The 23,259-nt window shown below is 50.6% G+C and overlaps 1 protein-coding gene across 3 annotated transcripts; it reads left to right on the top strand.

Moving 5' to 3' along the window:
• The first annotated feature begins 837 nt into the window (after positions 1 to 837).
• LOC149330686 (uncharacterized) lies at positions 838 to 19,013 on the top strand. Of its 3 annotated transcripts, XM_089561322.1 has the most exons (3): positions 838 to 1,033; positions 2,339 to 2,409; positions 13,060 to 19,013. In XM_089561322.1, exon 3 carries the CDS (start codon positions 13,753 to 13,755, stop codon positions 17,233 to 17,235), a length of 3,483 nt encoding a protein of 1,160 aa, XP_089417448.1. In that variant the 5' UTR covers positions 838 to 1,033; positions 2,339 to 2,409; positions 13,060 to 13,752; the 3' UTR covers positions 17,236 to 19,013. The 3 variants fall into 3 exon arrangements, with proteins under 3 accessions (XP_089417448.1, XP_089417449.1, XP_089417447.1); XM_089561323.1 differs by lacking the exon at positions 2,339 to 2,409; XM_089561321.1 differs by lacking the exon at positions 838 to 1,033 and having other exon boundaries at positions 2,273 to 2,409.
• The last annotated feature ends 4,246 nt before the right edge of the window (positions 19,014 to 23,259 follow it).

Raw genomic sequence — 23,259 nt, 5'->3', positions numbered from 1 at the left:
CACTGACATCGCACAGCACACGGGCGCCTCTTGCGTTTCGCCGCGGCCGCCGCGGTCGGGTTCGAACCCGGGTACTCCGGCTCGGTAGACGAGTGCCTTACCACTGAGCCACCGCGGCGGGTCACTGTGGAGGCCTCCAGAAAAATTTTGATTGGCTGGCTTATGAGGGTTTAACATCACAAAGTGACTCAGCCTATGAGGGACTCCGTAGTGAAGGGCTCCGGAAATTTCCACCACCTGGGGTGGTGGTGGTGGTGAAAAACTTTATTTAAGAAGGCCTAAAAAGAAACGAAAATTATTGCAGCACCATTGCGGGCGGCCTTCAGGCTGCCGGTTGTGGCGTCCAAGCAGTGCATAGTCGGGACGTCCTCTTTCAAGGTCACCAGCCAAAGTTGGAGATACGGCACGGTGCTGGAGTTTCCGTCACGTGCACTGACATCGCACCTAGAATTTCGCCTCCATCGAAATTCGGCCGCCGCGGTCGGAATCGAACCCGCGCCTTATGGGTCAGCGGCCGATCGCGCCATAACCACTGAGACAGCGCGGCTTCGCGTCTAGCTTCGCGCTTTTTCGTCGTTTTGCTGCCGACAAGAAGTGGCGAAGCCAGCTTAATAAAAATGTTGTACAACGCAGCGTTTTTTTTTTCTTGTCTGTGTTCCTAGGTTTTGTCGTTAACCCTACCAACTAGCTTTCAGTGGCAGACAGTGCAGTATGCTTGAGTAGCGCAGGTTCCGCATAGAGAACGAACTAGCGCTGTCACCAGGTGTAGCAAAGCGGCACTGAAAGAAATTTCAGGGGCCGAAAACCGATGGCTGCAACGCCTACAAAATTTGACTCGATTCGGAGCGCAAGCGACAGTCTAATACGGTCCAGCGCGCTGCTCAGAGATAACGGGCAATTCTGCGATGACGCGGCGTTTGGCGCTGAAGCGCTGCGTCGAGTTTCGTATAACGCCGCGCCGGCGTTGTAGTTCCGGGGCTATTCCAGAGTACGCATGCAGTGCGGCCAGGAAGCTCGAACTGACGATGCCATGGTGAGTCTCGTTTCATTCAGACCTCACCTGCATGCCTTGGTGTTTCATCTCGATCAGTGTGTTGGAGGAATTACTGGCACTATGATCGATAGGAGGCGATGGCAAGGTCTTCCAGTGTCCCTTCTTAATGTCGACTCTAGCCAAGGTGATAACATGGTACGGGCGTGAACGACACAAATGCATTAATCAGTAGGAAAATGCGGGACAGATTTCGCTCAGATAAACTGCCGTTCGTTCAAGCGAATCTTGATGTGGACAACCTATGACGATCACTGCATGTGGTTTCCGCCCGACTTTCCGAAATTTTAGCAAGTTATAGAACTGACAAGCTGATCTGACGCCCGCACCACGACCCACACTAAACATGCCGACCTTACTATTGGCTCCGTCATCGTGGAGTGCGCCTGTTGCGTTTCAAAGCTGTGAAAAGGCAGAAACCGCTCTTCCCCGCCCGTAGCGTGAACGCACGGCTCAACGTACCGTGCAGGCCGGATGTGTCGTGCGAGAGGCTGCAGGAATGATGAGGGTCTCAGCGTGCCGCGCGCTACAACCTACTGCCTTGCCTCTAACCTTTCCTTTCATCAGCGTTCACCGCGCCGAGCCACTCCAAGACGCTGTTGGACGCCGCCGAGCGGCGCGCGCTGACAACCACACTGCAGACGCGCGACTGAGTTAGCGATGCGCTGATAACAGCTGAAACACCGTTACCATCACTATTTCCTCGCCGACGAGACTCTGGTATCATGCGCTATCTACGAGCTGCGCCAAAAACCAAAATGTCCGATGTACTCGCAATATTACGTCGCTGATTAATCGTCGTACGCTTCGTCTTGCCGAACCGTCTTCATAACCGCTTCCAAATTTCGCCTATATTCTTGCTTTTGCAAAATTTGTGCTCGAACAAGCGATCTGGCCGTGAGAGCATAAAGAGGATCACAAGAAAAGTTGAGCCACTTGGATAGAGTAAAGACGAAGGATAAATCTCTATCTTTCCGTCAGCTTCGCTTCACTACGTCGAGTTTGGTTCCAGTAGCTAATGAAACAAAAGTAAAAATGTTCGTGCAACAGTGATGGGAAACAAAAAAAACGTATTAACCTATTAATGTGATTAACAGCGCTCACGACTTCAGCGCCACTTAAGCTGAAATTAAACGGAAAACTGTTGAACTAATTTGAATACTTCAGTCTTTTGCCAAGCGATGGCGCTACAGAGCTAACCGTTAGAGCCGTTGTTTTTTAGTCCTGCTACGCGCGCGCGTGGTTGCTGTTGGTCCGAACATGAACTTTTGTTGAAAACTGTGACAGTGACTGGACGGACCTGTGTCCTGCTTGTGATTGGTGACTGCGGTTCGCGCCTGCTACGCGGAGAGAGGAAAGTGAGTGATAAGCCGATTTTGTTTACTCTCAACGTCCGGACACTCGAAAAAACGCGGACACTCGTAACGGCCCGCCATTCCCTTTGTTCTCGCTGTCGTTTTGAACTCCGTCTTGGCCAATGCATTTCTTACAGAGTTTTATTGCTTGTTCGCGATGTTCGCTCGATTTGTTTTGCCTGATAAGCATGCCTGGCTGTGAAATGCGACCACGGTGCCGTGATTTCACTAAATCCCCGATTGAGGACGTGAGGAAAGCCTACTCAGTCGTGTGGTTTACATTAAGCGGTGTTTTTAACGGCCGCCGTTTTTCGTTCGGTTTATATATGACTCCTGCTGTCACCGAGGCCAGTTTTTATACTACCCACGAATACTCTTGTACGATGACTTGTCTATGCAGTTCATGCACGTCTGTCTAGCCTTGCCGGAGCTATAGTGCCCCTGTCGTCGAACTTTCCCCGCGCCCACTGCCTTGAGGTTTTGCCCTTAAAGACGGACTGTTGCGGTGGTTGTTCTATAAAATGGCCCGCTCTAGCCCTGACCCTGTACGCGCTGAATGCGAGATGGTGTCCGCATTAGGCGGTGACTGTTGGCGGAGTCCGTTGCGCCTGTGGTCGTCTGCTAGTCCAGCGCCTGTAGCTAATGGCCGTGACGCATTCAGACGTGCGGGCTTCCATGATTGTCGGCGTGTGGCGTTTGCTCTTGGTTATGAATTTAGTCGCGGAGACCTATCCGAACTGACTTGCGGCGCTGACTGGCAGGGGTAAGAGGATCCCGCCGTCAGGCGCGGGCATTTCTTTTGGAGGTTGTTGAAGCACGTACAGTCGGGGACAAAAGTCTCCGGACCACGTGTTGCTCAAACGAAGCTTATAGCTCTACTATCAGACAGCGGCTGGAGACCGCACTTGTGGAGATGAAAGAACAAAAATTTAACTTTTACCTCCACAAGTGTGGTCTCCAGCCGCCGACTAATAGCAGAGGTATCGGCTTCGTTAGAGGAACACGTGGTCCGAAGGCTTTTGTCCCCGACTGTACCTGCAAACGGCCTCGAAGCTGTGCGAAGCGGTGTGTGTGTTTGTGTGTGTGCGTGCGTGTGTGCGCGCGCGTGTGTGTGTGCGTGCGTGCGTGCGTGCATGCGGCCACCTGGGGTTCTCTAACGCGCACTGGCATCGCACAGTACGCGGGCCTCTTGTGTTTCGCCTCGATCGAAATGCGACCACCGCGGCTGGGATCGAACCCGCGTCTTTCGGGTGAGCAGCCGAACACTGTAACCACTGAGCCACCGCGGCGGCTTGGATTATGAATACTGTCAATAGCGGGATTGAATTTGCGTGCCCACACCGTGTGAAAAGCCGTAAATATTTCTTCACAGTGTGGGCACTGTGGTTTGCAGAGTGAGTGGTACCATTGGTGGAGAGGTGTTAGGAGAGTATCTGTTTGTAGTCGCCGAAGGCTGTGTGTTATTCTTGTCTTGAGTTTTGTGAGCTGTGGGGTACGTCTATCTGGTCTCTCTGTAGGCCTGTAGGTGTTCGGCGAAGCTGATTATGGCTGTATAACGTGTTCCTCTTCCTAATCGGCTGAGGGGGAAGCCAGGTATAAGAGAGCTCGGGCCTGCCGGTGGGCGACATATCATCCCCACCCGTGTGTTACGTGTGCCCTGGAAACCATATGATTCAGGCTTATTTCGGACGATGTTTGGCTAACAGTGTGGGACCTTATTAATGGATTTGTCCGTTGGTTATATTTCTGCGCGAATTTTAATGTAAATGGTACTTGCTCGTGCGTCGCTCTCAGACCGCCCTAGAACCGTCCAGGTGCCGACAGATGCTAAGTAAGCGGAATATGCCGTTGCCATCTAACGCAATTTGCGCTTTGCCCGAACGGAAATCGGGACTCATTTTCTATTTTTACCCTGGTAGCGATGCGGATGCCGTTTGTCAGGGACACATTCCCCTTCTAATTTAATGAAGCATAATAATATACCTAGTTTAGCAGCCCGGATGATAACAGTCTTTCCGGAAAGATTAAGTTGACCATCCCAGAGTTTCTTAAACAGCCTAGTACAATGACGACGCGGCATAAACATGAGCAATTTTTAGCCCCAATTTTTGATCGCACTAACACATTTAAATGCAGTTTTTCCCCCGTACAGTTCCAGGAGGGAATTCTTTACCGCGTAACATATTTAAAAGCAATGATTTGATGAAAGAATTAGAAAGCCATATTTTGCATGCCTAATGTAATCCTGTTTTCCTTACAAACGAGTTACTTGTCGTGAAAGTCGCATTCCTATCATACACGAGATCAGCGGTTGCCATTTATTGCCTAGCAATTTTTCTCTTTTTTTTTTCTTCAGAAGTGTGTTATTTTCCTCCTTGTGTTATTTTTGTTGTATGCTTACACTTGTAAGCCCCTCCTGCTTGAGCCTATAAGCGTTGGCCTGCAGCATGTCCAAATAAATAAATAAATAAATAACAATGCGTCTTGGTTTCTCGTGGGACACGCATGATTGCGCCTGGAAACGAAGAGTGTGGTCCGCTTATTTAGTCCGCACATTTACTTCAGCGATCCTGACTTTATGTTAGAGCTTTCCGGCTTGAATGGATGCATTGCAGCTTGCTGGTCGAATAGCATCGTCGCGGAAAAAAATTATTTCCTTCCTAGTGGTCGCATTTATGTGAGAAGGAGAAACGAAACGTACGGTCGCGGTCAGAATTTCGCGGGACGTGGGCAACCGTGGCAAAACTGCGTTCCGCGTCACCTGGTGTCGCACGCCCGCCCTTCCGTCCCTGGCAGATATCTCTGTACCTTCATTCCTACCTTGCGCGTGCCATATGTAGATTGGAACAGGCGACAGGTGTCGCCTCGTTATCCGGCTAGCTTGTAGAGAAAGAGTAACGGATAGAGTGTTATAGAAAAATTGACCAGTAAGTATGCAGGAAACCAGGGGTCAAATAGACAGGACGGTTCGCTTTGGAGCCGGCCCGCTTCTCGGCGCGCTATTGGTCTCTTCTCCCCGTGACGTCAGCCGTTGGTGTGACGTCACACGGTGAAGCGCCCAATAGCCGCGGAAAAGCGAGCCGGCTCCAAAGCGAACCGTCTCATGGATGTATCCTCAGGACGCAAAAATAAGGAGCTTTAAAAGCGAGGTAAAAAAAAAAAAGTTAAGGGCGATAGCGTTCTTCTTTCACTGGCCAATCCATCTCAGTTCTGATTCTATGCCAGTTGTGATTCTATACCAATTCTGAGTCCGTTGATCTTCACTCCTCAATCTACTCTCATTCTGCGCCTATTCCTATTCCGACAACGAAAGTATGCATTGTGTGTCACATTGTTAGGACGCGGCATGTCCTGATACGACCACTGGCACAGTGGCGCGGAGCTATGCCTGCTGTTGTCCGAATCATTTTCTTCTTATTAATTGCCGCCGCGGTGGCTCAGTGGATATGGTGTTCGGCTGCAGACGCGGGTTCGATCCCGGCCGTGGCGGTGGAATTTCTGTGGAGGCGAAATTCTTGTGGCAAGTGTGCTGTGCGATGTCAGTGCACGTTAACCCAGGTGGTCGAAATTTCCGGAGCCCTTCTCTACGGCGTCCCTCCTAGCCTGAGTCGCTTTGGGACGTTAACACCCATAAACTAAACTAAACTTCTTAGTAATTTTTTTTTTGCGGAGCCATTCTTGTTCTGGCGTCTCCCTCTCCATCCCAACAAGTGGGTAGGAGAGAGGGTCAACGGGAGAGTGGGACAGTTGACATGTGGAAGGTGGAGAGTACCTGTCTAACATATCTCGGCGCAGTGCCTGTATGGTGACTAGAAGCTGTGCCTGTCTCACATATCTCGACGGACACCCGAGCCGCGCCATAAGGGAAGGGAGGAAGGCTGGAGTGAAAGAAGAATGAGAGAAAGAGGTGCCGTAGTGGAGGTCTCCGGAATAATTTCGACCACCTGGGGATCTTTAACGTGCACCGACATCGCACAGCACACGGGCGCCTCTTGCGTTCCGCCTCCATCGAAACGCGGCCGCCGCGGTCGGATTCGAACCCGGGTACTCCGGCTCGGTAGACGAGCGCCTTGCCACGGAGCCACCGCGGTGGGCCTAAAAAAACGTTCTCTTGACCTGTATAAAAAGGGTAAGGCAAATCTGTAAGGAATCGTTCCGTCGTAATTCAAGAGGCATCGCCCTACTCTTTGAAGCGAGATCGGGCATTCTTAGAACGCGAAGCTGCGTAGAGAAATTGAAGATGACGCATGTTTAGTGTGTGGCAAAACCGAACCAATTCGGAGGTCGTAGATTCGGGTCCTATCGGCGGCATGTGCCGATAGATGGCACCACAGGTACTAAATGACCCGTTTTGTGCCATTTTTGAAAATAAAAAAATATCTGTCCGTTGCAGGGTTAAAGTCAGTTTGTAGAAATTGGAGGAAATACTTGGGGCCCCTTTAAATTCACGTTAAGAGTGTGACACAATAGCGTATAAGGGTCCTTACCGTCGTTTGGGGGTGGCCTGGCGCCCCCTGTCGCAGACATCGATAAGCTTATTACCATCACGTACTTGTTTGTTACAGAACTGCGCGTATAATAATTGGGGATGCTAATTAGTGACCCTTTGTAACGAAGTGTTCCTGAAATGTAATTATCCCACTGTGCCGTGCGGGGTGCTCATACAAGGCTTTAATTTGTTCCGCTGAACAAACGTTCCTCAGTGGTGGAAAGTGTACAGCGTGCCGGGCTTTCCCCTCAAAGGACGGCACTTCGGTTCCGCTTGGCCACTTTTTTTTTCTTTTTAAAGAAACTGGTTTTCTACGTCACCACCCTCTCGACCAATCAGGATTTTCCAGACGCCGGCCTTTCCGCCGAACGTGACCTTTAACTCTGTCGTGGTAGACGAAAACGACGCACCGTCGCCGCCGGGATCCGAACCCACGTCCTCCGCTTGTCGCGTGCGGTGCTGTACGAACTGAGCTACGCCGGCTGCTGTACTCACTGTCTATTTTTTTTTGCAGGCTATTTGTTTTGCCTGTAGCCTAACCTTATGTGTGTTGATCAGCGCCATAGTTCTAGTAGAGCGATGGACGTGGAACGGCCTTTTAACGGAATGAAAACAATGTATAGTGAGTACTATATACAGGGTGTTTCACCAAAGAGTTTACACAATTTAAAAAAATAGGCGTTTCGAGTTAGAAGGGAGCTTTTTCGGCATATCATTGTCGGCTGTGTAATGCACCAGAATACAGCTAAGACGTGCTAACCAGCAGGCTGGTGGCCTAATAATTAATAGTTAACTTTTTAATTATTACTGTTAGGCTTCTTAATTATTGAGAGGTGTGTAGCCCACCGTAACTAATATGCACATAATTTTTTAGAATTTCGGAAATGCGGTTACCCTTGGCGCTGTGCCCCAACAAAGTTCGGCTACATCGCGTCAAAATACACACGCTTTCGAGAAGCTTGCAGGCAAAGCAACCTCTCCAGTGCACGTTACTCGTCGAAATAGCCAAAATTTGTTGGGCCACAGCGCCGAGGGTAACCGCGTTTTCGAAATTCTAAAAACTGACACGGATGTCAGTTACGGCGAGCTGCACGCATTCCAATAATTTATGAGCCTAGAAGTTAACTATTCAACATTAGTTAACCAGCCTACTAGTTAGCACGTCTTAGCTGTATTCCGATGTACTCACCGATGGCAATGCTATGCCGAAAACAGCGTTTTTCTAACTAAAAAAGCCTATTTAAAAAAATTGTGTCAAGTCTTAAGTGAAACACCCATTATATGATTTCTAAGTGGACTAAGTGCGTAATCACCGATGTGTCAGGAGAAATTCTTGAGGTTTTGGTCGCCAATTTTCATGTTTGGAATGTCGCTTTTTTTAGCAGCGATGCTGTTTAAGCCGCAGGCTGTTCTGTAAGTCGTTCTCAGCGGTGGCCGTGTTCGCAGTAATGAGGTCACCCACGGACGCCTGGCGCCCCCTGTCGGAGCGGACGACAACTATTTTATTAGTTGTGTGCTCCAAGAGGGGGTGTCAGGCGTCCATGGGTTGCACTGAAATAACCGATGTACATATCTGCAGCAGCCACTTGTAGGACCGCCTCTACCGGCAGTCACGAGGGACGTGGTGGCACATACGCTGAGTAGCGTTTTTATTTGCAAGTTTTTTTACAAGGAATTATTGGACAAGTCACTGAGCGCCAAGCGACCGTCGCTTTGTCGGAATTATTCGAAGCACCGATTCATTCCTTTCGTTCTGAGCTCCAGCACCATGGAAGCGTTCAAACAGAATCCCGTGCCGAGAAATATTTACATCGGGGGATGATATGGCTATTACTAATAACGGCAGGCTACAAATCTAATTGCAATCAAGCGTTTATCTGTAATTTGTTTGCTTATTTCGTGTATCCTCAGGGCCTGGGGCATTATAGAGGGGAGTGGTTACATAACAATATTTCAAAAACATCATACAGTGCAGCAAAGTAATTGAACTTCAGTAAAACATGGTGCTGGGCGAGTAGGTAATTCATACTTGGTGGGAAGACAGCGCAAAAAACGACAACCACAGGGGAGGACAAGACACAAAAGAACGTTCTTTTGTGTCTTGTCCTCCCCTGTGGTTGTCGTTTTTTGCTCTGTCTTCCCACCAAGTACAAAGTAATTGGCAGTACAGAAATGATGGCTTCTAGTTATACAGTAGTTACTAAGTTAACAATTAGAATTCAGTTAATGACTTCACATTAACTTGATTCGCCTGTTTTCTGGTGTCCGCCAACATTGGTGTTACTATGCCGCAGAAAGCGTCCCTTTACCAGAAAAAAAAAACAACAACCTATTTCTAAAAATAGTGTCTGGCTTCCGTTAAACCTCTGGCAGATCCCTCCCGCGCAAGTGCTACTTCTTTTTCTGCTAGGTAATGTCTACGTGCCCGTATATGTGGATTTGGTCATTCTGTACTGCTTTCTTTTCGGCCAATGTGTTCGCGTGCGGTTGAATTGCGTTAAATGCCACCGGCCACGTGAGGAGTGTTAGCACCTGCCACAGTGGGCAGGTTGTGATGACGTCACAGGGTCACGTGACCTAGCTCTGCCAACCACCGTGGCCCGCTGTGGCAGATGGGCCACCTTGTTAATTCGTTACACGGACGGACGGACACCGGCTTTTCCTGAGAACGGGACCTGTACTGCTATTGCACTAAAATGTCACGTGACCTCTCATGCATGCAGTATGAGTTCGGGGACCGTGCTAGACGAGCCACAGTAGTTGCGGTAATAAATGGTTTACTTCGTTCAGTGATTTACATTTAGGGTCCATCGTTTTCCGGAAAACCCAATTTTAGCTCAGTCTTAATCATGTTAAAAATCAGGTTAAACCCGGGTTCTGCCGCCGCGATGGCTCAGTGGTTATGGCGCTCGGCGGCTTACCCGAAAGACGCGGCTGCGATTCCGGCCAAATTTCGATGAAGGCGAGTTTACCCGCCGCGGTGGCTCAGTGGTAAGGCGCTCGTCTACCTCCACTACGGCACCTCTTTCTCCCTTTCCTCTAAACACTCCCTTCCCTTACGGCGCTGTTCAGGTGTCCGCCGAGATATGCGAGACAGATACTCCGCCATTTCCTTGCCTCAAAAACCAACCAACCAATTTCTAGAGTACCCGTTGTGATGGCTGAGTGGTTAAGGCGCTCATCTACCGAGCTGGAGTAGTCGGGTTCGAACCCGACCGGGGAGGCCGCGTTTCGATGGAGGCGAAACGCAATAGGCGCCCGTGTACTGTGCGATGTCAGTGCACGTTAAAGATCTCCAGGTGTTCGAAATTATTCCGGAGACCTCCACTACGGCACCTTTCTCCCTTTCCTCTTTCACTCCTCCCTTCCCTTATGGCGCGGTTCAGGTGTCTGCCGAGATATGTGAGACATATACTGCGCCATTTCCTTTCCTCAAAAACCAACCAACCAATTTCTAGAGTACCCGTCGCGGTGGCTGAGTGGTTAAGGCGCTCGTCTACCGAGCCGGAGTACCCGGGTTCGAACCCGACCGCGGCGGCCGCGTTTCGACGGAGGCGGAACGCAATGGGCGCCCGTGTACTGTGCGATGTCAGTGCACGTTAAAGATATCCAGGTGGTCGAAATTATTCCGGAGCTCTTCACTACGACGTTCCTCGTAGCCTGAGTCGTTTTGGGACGTTAAACCTCAATAAACCAAACCCAGTTTCTACCCGAGAACAAGCCTTCCAGGGAACTTGGTTTTCCCGTGTACTAAGCTGAGACCCCGCACGAAAATGAGCACCTGCCTTATATAGTGCTTAATACGGAAGCGTGGTGACTTCTGTCAACTGATCATTTTAAAGTTTTAGAGCGCAGCTCTTTGGCGTCCGTTCCTGGGTTTCGCGTCGTCGTCGGCGTCGGCGTTGTCGTCGGCCTCGTAGCCAGCTCCGCCCCCCTTTCATCCCCCCAGCGCTATCGGCGTCAGCGGCATCAGTCAGTCGCTGCTATCTCTTCCCTCCTCCCTTTATCGTGTTGTCCGCTTGCTGCGCGCGCTTCTGCCCCCATCGTTTGCCGCTGGGTGTACACGCCGCCCCCCTGCCCCCTCTTCCTGCGAGTCTCCGGTTGTCAAAGCGCCGGCTCGAACTTAATTCCTTTCTTCGCTCCTCCTCCAATGCAACCCCTGTGCGGTGGCAATCAGAGAGCCAGATCGGTGGCGGCGGATCTGTATATGTGCACCGCCCGAGCCGAAATTGCGAATACGTGTGAAAAATAAAAAAAAAAATTCTGTGATAGCGCATACATGTGTTGCTCGATTTCTTTGCCTCAATCTATCGAAAAGGTGAAACAGCTTATTTGCTGCGCTCAAATTTCGCATTAGGAAGTAACGTAATCGTCGGTAATTTTTTCTCTCCCTTTTTTTAACGCTTTGTATTATGCGAAGCATACTACTTTAGCTACCACTTCAGCCCTTCACCGTGGTTATGCGCCTCCAAATCACGTGACACGATGATGCCACACCACGTGACACGGTGACGTCACGACAGTGGAGAAACGGGGGCCCACGAGCTAACTCGTCTGCTGCCACGTTGCCCCAATACGTCAACCGAGCAGACTCAGCACTTTGCACCACAGGCACCTTTGACCCAGTTACCCCCACGTACTCAGATATACTCGATCATTACAGGGGTCAGCGGAAACGCTACCCAGCCCCACACAAAAGGCTCACCAAAGAGGAGGCGGTAGACTGGCGCAGACTACAAACCGGTACCTACCCACACCTTCACAAACTACACAAGATTTTCCCTACACAATATGCAGACGAATGTCCGTGGTGTCAGGGTACACCTACACTAGAACATATCACATGGACCTGCCCTAAGGCAGACTTAGAGCCAAGAATAAACCCGAGTGTGATGCAGTGGGAGCACTTGCTGGCCAGCGAGGACGAGGAAGCGCAACGATTCCTTGTGCGCCGAGCCACGATGGCAGCAGTCAAGTGCGTCATCCTGGACCAAGGATCGACCACGGCGCCCAGTGACCCGTAAGGGTCAAGAACACCAATTTATTGACAATAAAGTTTTTTCCATCCATCCATCCAAACGGGGGCCCACCTCGCGCCGTCGCTGTGGTTGTGCGCCTCCAAATCACGTGATACATGACGTCACACCACGTGACACGATGACGTCACGACAGTGGAGAAACGAGGGCCCACCTCGCGCCGTCGCTGTGGTTGTGCGCCTCCAAATTACGCGACACGATGATGCTTCGCATTCTCCAGGCTTAACCAAGTTAAGCCTCAGCCGTTTTTTTGTGGTGGTTCTTAATTTGAGATGAGGTTCGAAGAGTACGTTTTAGAAACGAGAAGCCAGAACACAGGTACTGACCAAATGTCTTACTGGCATCACTGTATCAAGCGCGAACCACGCTACGACGTCCTGCTCCGAGCATGTTCTGCGTTTGTTTAAAATGGTTTGGTTTAAACCAAACCATGTTTAAAATGATCGCTGGGACTCTGAATTAATAGGGCAGAAACAAAGGCAGGCAGGTCTTGCCCGTAGACGGAGGTGCTGCGCAGCATATGGCAATATTTGCGGCAACAAAATTGTAACAAACAAAAATCCCGATTTGGTAAAAGTTGCAGTACTACAACCTGCCGTTTCCATATTGTTTGCAAATCTTTGTGCAAAACAGGAGCATTTTAAGCCCTCAAGAAAAACGAGCACTGAATTATTAAATTGTCGTCTACTGCAAAATACCACCCGGAAAATCCAGAATTATGCAACATTTTCCGAATAACCCGATTTATACCCGGATGTGAATGAAAAAAAAATATGTTGCCCGATTTTTACCTCCTGAATTCCGCAAAAAAAAAAAAAGCCCAAATACGAAGAGGCCTATTTATCTGTGTTCGTACTGCGCGGCTAACAACTGACGGAATATTATTTGGTGGTTTACAAACACTATGTCTTTGGCAAATAGTAAAAAGATGCTTAAACGATTGCTCTATTGTTCGTTTTACTTTGTAGACCCATCAAGTCAATGCTTCATGGTTTGGAGCCTACTTCGCGTGTATGTTTTTTTTTGCTGCTCTTTAGTGCTAGGTTCCAGTGGAGTCCGCAGAAAGTGCTAGAGTTTCTGCTACGACATTTACTTGATTGTTCCTTTTTTGTTTGTTTTTCATGCAGATACAAGGAGAGGCAGTTAGTGTCCGGGCGGCTCGGCTTGCCTGAGACGAAGTCGTAATCTGGATTAGTGGGTCTCTTCCCGGGGGACCACTAACGCCCCGTCCCGGTTCGGAGAAAAACGAAGGCGCAGGATGAAAACCGGCAAGTCGACAGGAGAACCGTCTTAGAAGTCATCCCTGCCTTCTGCTGTAATTCAACGATTGGCGGTGCGGTGGCACTATTAGGGTGCATGGTGCTGAAGAATACGCAACAAGTGGGCGTTTTCGGTTGCCTCTCTCCACCTAGAGACAAGCCTTATGCATCGGTATGGTTTAGCGGAAAGAATCCTTGGCACTGAATTCTGGAACATTCTCTCCACCTAGGGTGTGCATCAGTGCGGTTTTTGTGGAAAGAATCCTTGGCACTGAATTCTGGGACATCGGGCAGTTTGCTAGCCTGCTGAAGGGCACTCGTTGAGAGCTACAGTTCTGCAACGTCACTTTGAGTTCACAAGACTGACAGGCAGGAGGTCGCGGTTGTTCACGTCCAAGATCATCTGCAAGATATCGACGGCTGTGGTCAAGTATTGTTTCGGTTGGCATAGAAAATACGTGTGATCTGCGGCGAAGAATTACAACCTGCTGGCGTTTGTCCGGGCCGTCCATTCACTTTCACGCTTCGGCTGGTTGCTAAACTGAAACGAGGGCTGCCGATATGAGTAATCCTTTCAGGGACGACGGCGATCCTGTCGCCAGTCGTCCGGCTTCAAACGAGGAAACGGCCACAGCTCGAGAGAGTACGACTCCCGATTTGGCGATACCGTTGGTGGCACAGAGAGTCGACATGCAGGATCCAAGGCAGCATCGCAACTTTCTGGAAAGACACTTGCTCAGCCAGGTACCCGATTTGAGGCCGGTTTCTTTCGGGCCCCTTGGCCACTCTCACACCCATGACGGTCTTCACCGTGGGACGCATCAAGGGCAACGACAGCGGCCCCTCGGACGGGCTGTTTCAGACGGCGACGTAGCGGCTGCCAGGGGAGCTGGCGCTTCGTTTAGAAATGACAGCCGTATGACCGAAGCTTGTGAGTCTCGGCAACGCTTAGAGCCTGCCATACCGTTTCTGTCGCCGACGTTCTCACCCGAGCCGGCGAAGACACCACCTGCCTGGCGATCTCCGGTTCCTCCTGAAGAGTCGAGTCCGGAAGTCTCGGGCCAACATTGTCACGTCAATGGTCAGGCCGAGTCCTCTGACACGAACGGCGGCCCGCTCGAAATCTCCCCACCTGAAGCGGCATCCTGCGAGCAGGCACGGGGGCAGGCTACCGCAGGTGAAAAAAATTTCTTGTCAGTGATAGTGCGCTTTTTCAAAAACTACCGCAAAAACAGACATTCCACGAAGAAAGACGCCAACGACAGGCTGTGTCCAACTGAAGTTGTCGTAGGCGAGAGAAATCAAGCTTCCAGCAGTGGTGTAGCAGATGCGTGCTTCTACACTGATTGCAGCAAAAAAAGTGCGCCTAATGGCGGGAAAAGCGGCAAGGGCGCCAGTGTTAGCCGACCGGAGTGCGGCTGGCAACTTCACTCCATTCCAGACTTGGTCAGGGACACTGTCCAAAGTTACTCGCGAACGCATTCGTTGCCAGAACTCTCGATCCCTCTTGAGCGCGTTACTACAGAAAGCCTGCAGGATCCGCGTCTTCGGGCCCGGCCATGGAGGGCCATGCGGCTCGAGTTGGAGCCCATTGTCTTTGATGTGGGCCCTGAAAGCAGGCGGTGCGAGTCTACCCAAAGAAGACGACACTTCAGTGATGGAGAAGGTGTTGAGCAGTATACGGCGGCAGAAAGCAGCGAGGCTGCGGTCAGTGTTAAGCCCGAGTTGATGGAAGTCTCCCTAGCGGAAACTCGACCGACTGCCCCAATGTTAGACCGTCCGCTCAACGTTGCCTCATGTCCAGCTTCTCCTGTTGGGGACGCGCGTTCTCCACGACAGTCGCCAGAGCAGGAGAGTACGTCATCTCCTACAGGGTCCGAAGCATCGGCCGGCTCATCTCTAGTAGAGCCGTCTTCACCGCAACGGCCGGCGAGTGCAGAGTTCCTCTGTCAGACGGTGGCCCAGTACCCGGCAACTACGTACTGGATTTCATTACCAGTACAGCTGCCGCAGATGACTCACTACGCACTCGTTCCCACACCAGTGGCGGCGTCAGGGCAGTCTCAAACTGCAGAGGAGTTGCCGAAGCCACTCGCGCTTCCTTCCTCGTCCGCTGTGACAGAGGCCCAGATTTGGTCTCCGCTTTCCTCGCCACAGCTGGTCCCGGTGCAGCAGAATCTGCCTCTTATGGAAGGCCAGTCGCTGTTGACTGTGTTGTCACCTCAACAAACAGCGCAGTTGCAACCTGTTCCGCCTTCACCTGCCTCTACTTCAGTGTGCCAGCAATCGCCATCGCAGACGCAGGTTCAGTCGGTGTCTGAACCGCGGCGACCACCGTCCTATCCGTGGGAACCTGGATTTATGTGCCAAGGAGAGCAGCAGGGAACAGGTTTCGCATCACAGCCACAATGGTCCAGCCATCCTGCAGGGACCCAGCTTCAGCCAGATTCAGCGTTCGCAGTTCCGTCGTCTTACCCCTGGGAGCCTGGATTTACGTGCTTAGGTGACCAGCAACGGGCAGAGCTGGCAGCATCACCGCAGCAAGATAGCGGCTATTTTCCGTTGCCGTACACGCAGCTTCAAGAATCAGCAGCGTCCCCACAGCAGTCGTCCAGCGCTTGGGGAAGTGCACCTGGGTATCATGCGCAGCAACCTGACCCCTGGGCTTTAGCATCCGAGAGTGAACAGCTGTCAGGGGAAAACTGGTTTTCATGGGAGTCGACGCAGCAACAAGTAGAGACTGCACCTGAAGTGTGGGAGTTGGGACCATGGGAATCAGAATTCGTGGAGTCGGGAGACCAGGAGCAGTGGGAACCTTCAACATCACAGCCTCCGCCAGAGATGAACCCTCACGCTTTGCGGCCAAGCCAGTGCCTGGCACCATCAGCGCCATGCGCGCGGCGGTCGCGTCGAGTACACAGCAAATGTGGACGGTCAGCCGTACACCCACAGGCTAGGTCATCAGCGGCGCTTCCACAACGTCCGCAAGCACAACAGTGTGCGCATTCACATCCCGACCTCCATGCGCCGCACTGCCGATTGCACACCCAGGGGCAAGGGTCGCAACAGCTGAGCCGGCGCCAACAGAAATCCACGCCCTCCTCACAACCGCCGATGGAGCGCGCGTATCATCAGCCGCAGAAGCAGCAAAAGAAGTCTGCCCAGTGCTCTTGCCAGACGCAGCACAATAAGCGTACAAACTCACGGGCGCCCCCGCCGCTGCCTCTTCTGCGAGATTTTCTTCCGCTGCCTCCACCGCCAATGCCACCAAGTCTGCCGGCACCTGCGCAGCCAAAATCACTGCAGCCTCCGCAACCGTGGCCACTGCATCCGCCAGCCTTGGTGCAGCCACCGGTGCAGACTCCGACCCTTGCATCTCTGTCACCGCAGCCCACGCCACTATCACCGCTCTACCCGGGATACTGTTACCCGCCCCAGTATTCAGTGGTGGTGCCCACTCCTGTGCAGTACCTTTCTCAGCCGTCTTCTTCCCAGCAAACACGGGGTCGCAACCAGGATGCATTCAGTTCGCCACAGAGGGGACAGCATGTGTCGCAGCCCCGGTCCTCGGGCCCTTCCGAGTCGGCTCCCCCACTGCCCCGGTCTCCACCACCCAGTCAGCCACCACCTCCGGCATCGACGCCACCGGAGTATGCGGGAGTGAGGCCGCCACTGCCGGAGTCCCCGCCGCCCGCTAGACCGCCGCTGCCGCAGTCGTCACCGCCCCGTCGCTCTGGAGTGCGCCGGCCGCTGCCCCAGTCGCCGCTACCCCGTCAGCCATCACCGCAGGGATCGTCAGCTCCAGAGTGCTCGGGAGAAGGGCCACCTCTTCCGACGTCCCCGGCGCCGCAGCCGCCGCCGTTGCCGCCTGGTTCCCCGCCGACGTCTTCGCCACGGCGTCCGGCGCGCCGCCGCGAGGGAAGTCCTGCCCGGGCTCCCTCCCAACGTTCTCGGCACACACCCATGAGGTCGGGTCGCATAAGAGAGCTTTTGTGCCAGCGCCGCCGCGCGCAGCGTGGCTCAAAGTCGCCGTCTGATGCTTAGAGCTCTCCGTGAGATTGTAACGGTTCGCTTTCCTTTCTTTTCGTTCTCTGATCGCGGCCTTCCGATGACATATGTTGTGGTGGAAGGCAACAGTAGAGAGTTTTAGCATGGCGCTGGCGTACTAGCCTAAGACTTGTGAATTATGGGACGTCTCCCTCCTGGACAGCGCGCGGGGCTAGACGGGCCCCCTGCTCGGGCGCAGCTGGCCTACGGTAATCCAGCACGCGTCTGTTCTTGTACGGCTCCGGTTTGCTATAACTCACTAATGACAGATGACCGAAAGATAAGAATGCGAAGTGAAACGTTACCCTCTAGTCGCCCAGAAATCGGGCAGCGTTTTTTTTTTAAAGTTCCTAGTATTTGTTGTATTTGTGCTTTTAGAAAAAGAGGGACGAGAGTTTGCGTTCGCTCAAAAGCGTTTGTTACTTTCAAGACGTGTGTTAAAGTCAAAGGGTTGACTTTGTTCGTTGTTATGTAAGTTATGTAAACGCCCTTAGTACCAAACATTTGTGATTTCAGCACGTGCAGGACGCAGTGCATTGTTTTGTTTTTACCTGTTGCGTCAGCTGGCGCTGTTTTAATTATGTGTGTTTTTCATTCGGAGAATCGTTTCTTGTTACAACTCCTCATTCTTTCTCTTTTACATCCCCTCTTCATCTCCAGAACAGGGTAGCCAGCTGGACGCCCTTCTGGACAACCACACGACCGTTCTTTTTTTCTCTCTCTCCCTCTCTCTTTGTCAAATGTAGCAGCTACGATTCCATTCCTTAGGTGTTATGTCAGAATTTAAATTGCACTGTGCAAGAATTCAGTTTTTTTTTTTGTTGTGCAAAGCACGATCTTTGAGTAAGCATTTGCAGGTGCGGTGATTCTGTCAACGAAGTAATGTAGATTGTACCACAGTGAATGTTCCAAAAATAGGGAGCTTTGAAACCGGGGGCACTCTAACGGTTCGTGGAATTGCGGAGCGCTGGTGCGCTTGCGCGGACCAATAATGCCCCTCGTGTTATTGTTCTGCGCGACTCCCCTAACCGATACGGCCCAAAGCTCCCTATCGCTGGGGAAACGTATGCGTTCAAAAACGCTGTTTTGGGTATCTGGTTGCTACAGTGAAGCCAAATACGTGGAAGAGAAAGCACTGTAGTGGTTCGAACAATCACGTACTATACTGCGGAAAATAAGTGTTCGCGAAGTACTAGCGCCATCTGGTCGGGGACAGTGTAGCGAATCTGTTTGTATTCCATTCCGTGTATGTTTACGACTTGAATTCGTTATTTGTTGAAGTGGCACCACGGCCCGTGTCTACTATTGTCTGAAGCTGAACGCTGCAGGTGCTTTGACTTAAGCTAAAGAGTAAAAAAGAAAAAAAAAGGATTGAGTAGAAAGGAATCGTTATCCAGTCCTGGTCTGCCTGGCGGGTACACCAGCTACACGAACAGAACGCTACGCCAACACTTCTGGAAAGGCACCTGCAGCGACTGCGAAATGAAGGCGCACTGCGCGCCCTCTATTGCGACGTTTATTAATATAGTGATTATCACAAGTGCTGTCGTATTCGTTCAGTATTGGATTTGAATGCATATTTTGATGTAGTGGCGATGGTTTTCGTGGGGTATTTTTCATGTCACCATGTGCCTTCGCCATTGCTTTGTGTCTCTGCAGCTAGTGTCGCGTGCCGTTTTTCTTAAAGTCGCCACGACTTTTGTATCGGATGTGTTTCGGATATTTTCGCGAAAAGCAGCGCGAAAAACATTTTGAAATAAACATTTTGCATCGTTTCTTTGTGTGTTCTTTTCTTTTCGCTCGCAAAAAAGGGCACCCGGAGACGAAAGTTCTGGGTCCCGAAAAGCAGCGAAAAGTCTGAAGTGCCATTAGTTAACCGGGTAAAGCTATCGTTTATTGGCGGTGGATTCCTCCGTTGAGGTGGACCGGCTTGTAGTTTTCTACAGGACGATTAGGTCTTGGTTGTCTACACAGGTTCTTCCGTCCTCCTGTGCGATCATGGCATTTGCTTCGAAACATGTGAGCGTCTACAGAGGTGTACGGTTGTCTACCTAATACTAGTTTTTAGGGTTATCAAAACTTCTAATTTTCATTCATTGCAGTTACACTAATTCAAGATTCCTTCAATCCTCCTCCAGTATGGGGAATTTCCTTTAATAAATTTTGCCTCTTCATTAATTGGACGCTCGCAAGTCGTTACGTGCACTAGTGACCTTAAGGACTGTACGTAAATTATTGTTCAATACATTGTCGTGGATTTCTACCATTCAAGGGACAACATGATTGACAGGGGTGCCATTGCGGACACAGATGTGAGCCATCATCATCAGCCTAACCACGCAATGTGAACAGAGCCGTAAAATAGCGGTTCCATTTTCAGTTCCATGTCACCGCCTCCAGCGACGCCATGCCTCTTTAAGGCTTCAGCCCTGACGGCGAGGGTGCGTGGCGCTGCATAGCTGAGAGCAACGTGCGACTGCGGGGTGGCCATCGTGTCATGTTTTCGCGCTGTTTCCAACTTGTGCCGTTCGTGCTCGTACGCTTAACCCTATACACCACCGAAATCAAATCGCTCAGGTAAGATGAACGTGCGTTCAACAAACTTATAAACGACCACGACGGCATTTCGGGAAGCGGATAAAGTCAAGGCGACCCTTCTGGCTTGGCGCTATTGCCTCCAAATTGCTTTCGAGGAGTGCCCAAAGTCGCAAATGGTATCGTCATCTTAAAGGTCAGTCATGAAATAACATTGTTGAGGTAGTTGGAGTCTTCCCCTATAGTAGAATGCCTCGATGCCAATACGTCCGTTTAGTAGTGTGAGGGCGGTTGTTTTGTTGGAAGTATGATCATGGAAGACAGTTGGGCTAGTTGGTGTGTATTCGTTAGTGACTGCGACGAATACACACCAAGACACCATTTTTATTCTCAAGGAGTGGCTAGACATCTGGTATGGTCACGAAGCGGATAAATTTTTTTTTTCTGGAAAAAGACTGCTACGCCTGGCGGCTGTGGTTAACAACCTTTTGACCCATAGAGCCGAAAATTCAGCCTTTCGCAATAATACAGCGCAGCTACACAATTAAGCCTGTTAAACAAGATCGCGTGGTCATCACCGCAGACGGCGACGCTGAATATCGCGTTGTGCTACATCATGGAGGTGAGCATCCCCTCGTGTTCATGACGAATCCGTTGCCTCGGCCCCAGGTCGTATGAATTTATTTGAGCAGGCCTGAGTGCCCAGCGCTCAATGTTCGCAGGCGACTGTTCCTTCGAGCGTAACTAGTGAAAAGATAACCTATGCACGCCCACATGTTCAAGAAGTATCTTAACAGCCACAGTACCCACGGTTGCTGTGCGTTATGTTTGGCAAAGGTTCTATAAATAGCAGGGGAGAGAGATTAGTACAGCTCGCAGATAGATATAATTTACGGATCATGAATACCTTCTTCCATAAACGAGAGAACAGGACGTGGAAGAGCCCCAATGGCGAGAGTAAAAATTAAACAGACATCATATGCGCTCACCCTGACATCGTGCAGGCTGTGGAGGTCCTCGGAAAGGTGCGTTGTAGCGAGCACAGAATGGTAAGGTCTGGCATTAGCTTAAATTTGAGGAGGGAACGGATTGAAGAAACTAGTGAAGCGGAAGCCCATTAAGGGGTTAGCGGTAAGAGGGGAAGCAGTGTAGCTCAGTATCTCGCTTCAGAAGAGATATTCGGCTTTAACTGAGGAAGACGATATTAATGTTCAAACAATTAACGATAATCTCGCAGCTATCGTTACGGAGGGCGGCGTAGAAGTAGGCGGTAGGATGGTTCGACAGGATGCTGGCAATTAAGCTATCTCAGGAGACGTAAGATTTGATTAAGAAACGCCAAAGCATGAGGGCGTCTAACCCTACAGACAATAGAGTAGCATAGCTATCAGAGTTAATAAATAAGTGCAAGGTAGCCGACATAACGAAGTATAAAATGGACAGACTCGAACATGCTCTAAAGAACGAAGGTAGCCTAAAAGCGGCGAAGAGGAATCTACGCATAGGTAAAAACCGGATGTATGCGGGAAGAGACAAAGAGGGCAATGCCATTAGCAATATGGATAAGACAGTTAAAGTAGCCGAAGAGTTTTACACAAATTTGTACAGTAGCCAGTGCAATCAGAACATTAATGAGAGACAATAGCGCACAGCAATTGGGCATCCCGCCAGTAATGAAAGAGGAACTAAAGAAAGCCTTAGGAGCAATGCAAAGGGGGAAAGCATCAGTTAACAGCAGATCTGTTCAAGGACGGAGGGGAGATTGTGCTAGAAAACTAGCCACCCGGTATAAGCAATGCCTTACGATCTCGAGCCTACCAGAAGCTTGGAAGAACGCTAACATTATCTTAATTCGTAAGAAAGGAGACGTCAAGGACTTGACAAATTACAAGCCGATCAAACTACTGTCCGTTGCCTACATGTTATTTACTAAGGTATCCGCTAATAGAAACAGGACAACCTTAGGCTTCAATCAACCAAATTGTAAGCCAGGGTTTCGTAAATGATACTCCCCAATAGACCATATACGCACTATCGATCAGGTGATAGAGAAATGCGCAGAATATAACCAACCCCTATATATAGCCTTCGTTGATTACGAGAAAACATTTGACTCTGTGGAAACCTCAGCAGTAATGCAGGCATTGCAGGACATGCGCACTGGTGGTGTACGGGCTCCCTGTATTGTGGTGCGCACGCGCTGATTGGTCCCGGTGCGACAAGCGCGCGCGCAGCTACCGGGTACCTGGCGCCATCTGGCGTCCTCAAGGCAATCTGCGCTTGTGCACTGACGGGGCGCTGGCTACCACTACTCCGGTAACGGTCACACGGTACACGGTATCATAAAGATGTCTAATGTTATCGTTCCCATTGCGTCTTTCAATTTCATTCCGCCGTCGCTTTTAGTAGACACCTTTAGCATACCGTGTACCGTGTTGCCGTTACCGGTGCCGGAGTTCTGGGAGCCCGCGCACAACCAATGAGCATACGCAAATCGCTTTGACGGCACCAGATGGCGCCACGTACCCGGCAACTGGGCGCGGGCCTGCAGCATCGGGAAAAATCAGTGCGCGCCCACCGACGGTGGACGGGCTCCAGGTACTCCGGTAACGATAATGGTAACACGGTATGCTAAAGATGTCTAGTATCTAATGGCAATGGTAACGTGGTACACGGTATGCTAAACGCGAAAGGGGAAATGTAAAAGCGAGATGGAAGCCAGTACTGCTAACAAATATTTACCATCACATCGTGTATACGACCACACCTATATTTTCTTATTGTGCTAAGTTTTCCAGAAAACACTGAACAAGCTAGATTGAAGAAAGGTGGTTTCAGTGAAATTTGCTCACAGTTGTTGACTGACTAATGTCATTCGACATTTATTTTGTTCGTGCATTCGTTTGCAAGCACCGCAGCCTCATCAACGCCCATTTACAGTAGTGGGTGTTATTTAGCACCAAAATTCGTCACTAGAGAGTTATAGCATATCGTTACCGTGTTTACGTTACCGTTTACCGTGTTACCGGACGCCGGAGTTTCCGGTTAGCGCTGCGCACTCTAGAAGACGTTTTAGCATACCGTCTCTCCCGTAACAAGTTACCGTAAGGCGAAAACGAATGATGATGATGGTAGATGCCCCAGCATTAATTACAAACAGAAATAAGCATGCGTTGAAAGCATTTCTTTACAGTGAGGTGCTACATGCTCTTTAATCATCTTTTTCTCTGTATATACAGACGTGCTCACTACTTTTCTGCTAACGGCCGGCTCAGTGGCTTCAAAAGTACCCTGACCAGTAGACAAGTTTACTACACAGAACGCACTAAGCTTGTGTACGCAGCGCTTACTGCGTTGCGAATGTTGTAAAAAACGCAGCTACAACACCTTCTGTTTGCCGCGCGCAGCGTCGCTTCTTTGGATGTTTGGATGCACGACTTCGATGTAAACATAGTGGCGCCATCTGGTGACAGTAAGTCAAAGCAC

The sequence above is a fragment of the Amblyomma mixtum genome, chromosome 9 (assembly GCF_055824585.1).
Source record: "Amblyomma mixtum isolate Tamu chromosome 9, ASM5582458v1, whole genome shotgun sequence".
NCBI lineage: Eukaryota > Metazoa > Arthropoda > Arachnida > Ixodida > Ixodidae > Amblyomma > Amblyomma mixtum.
The sequence above is the reverse complement of the archived record's forward strand: the minus strand, read 5'-3'. Positions and strand labels throughout refer to the sequence as shown.

Excerpts from the sequence above, each read along its gene's own strand:
- LOC149330686 (XM_089561323.1), top strand. The coding sequence starts at position 13,753 with ATGAGTAATCCTTTCAGGGACGACGGCGATCCTGTCGCCAGTCGTCCG.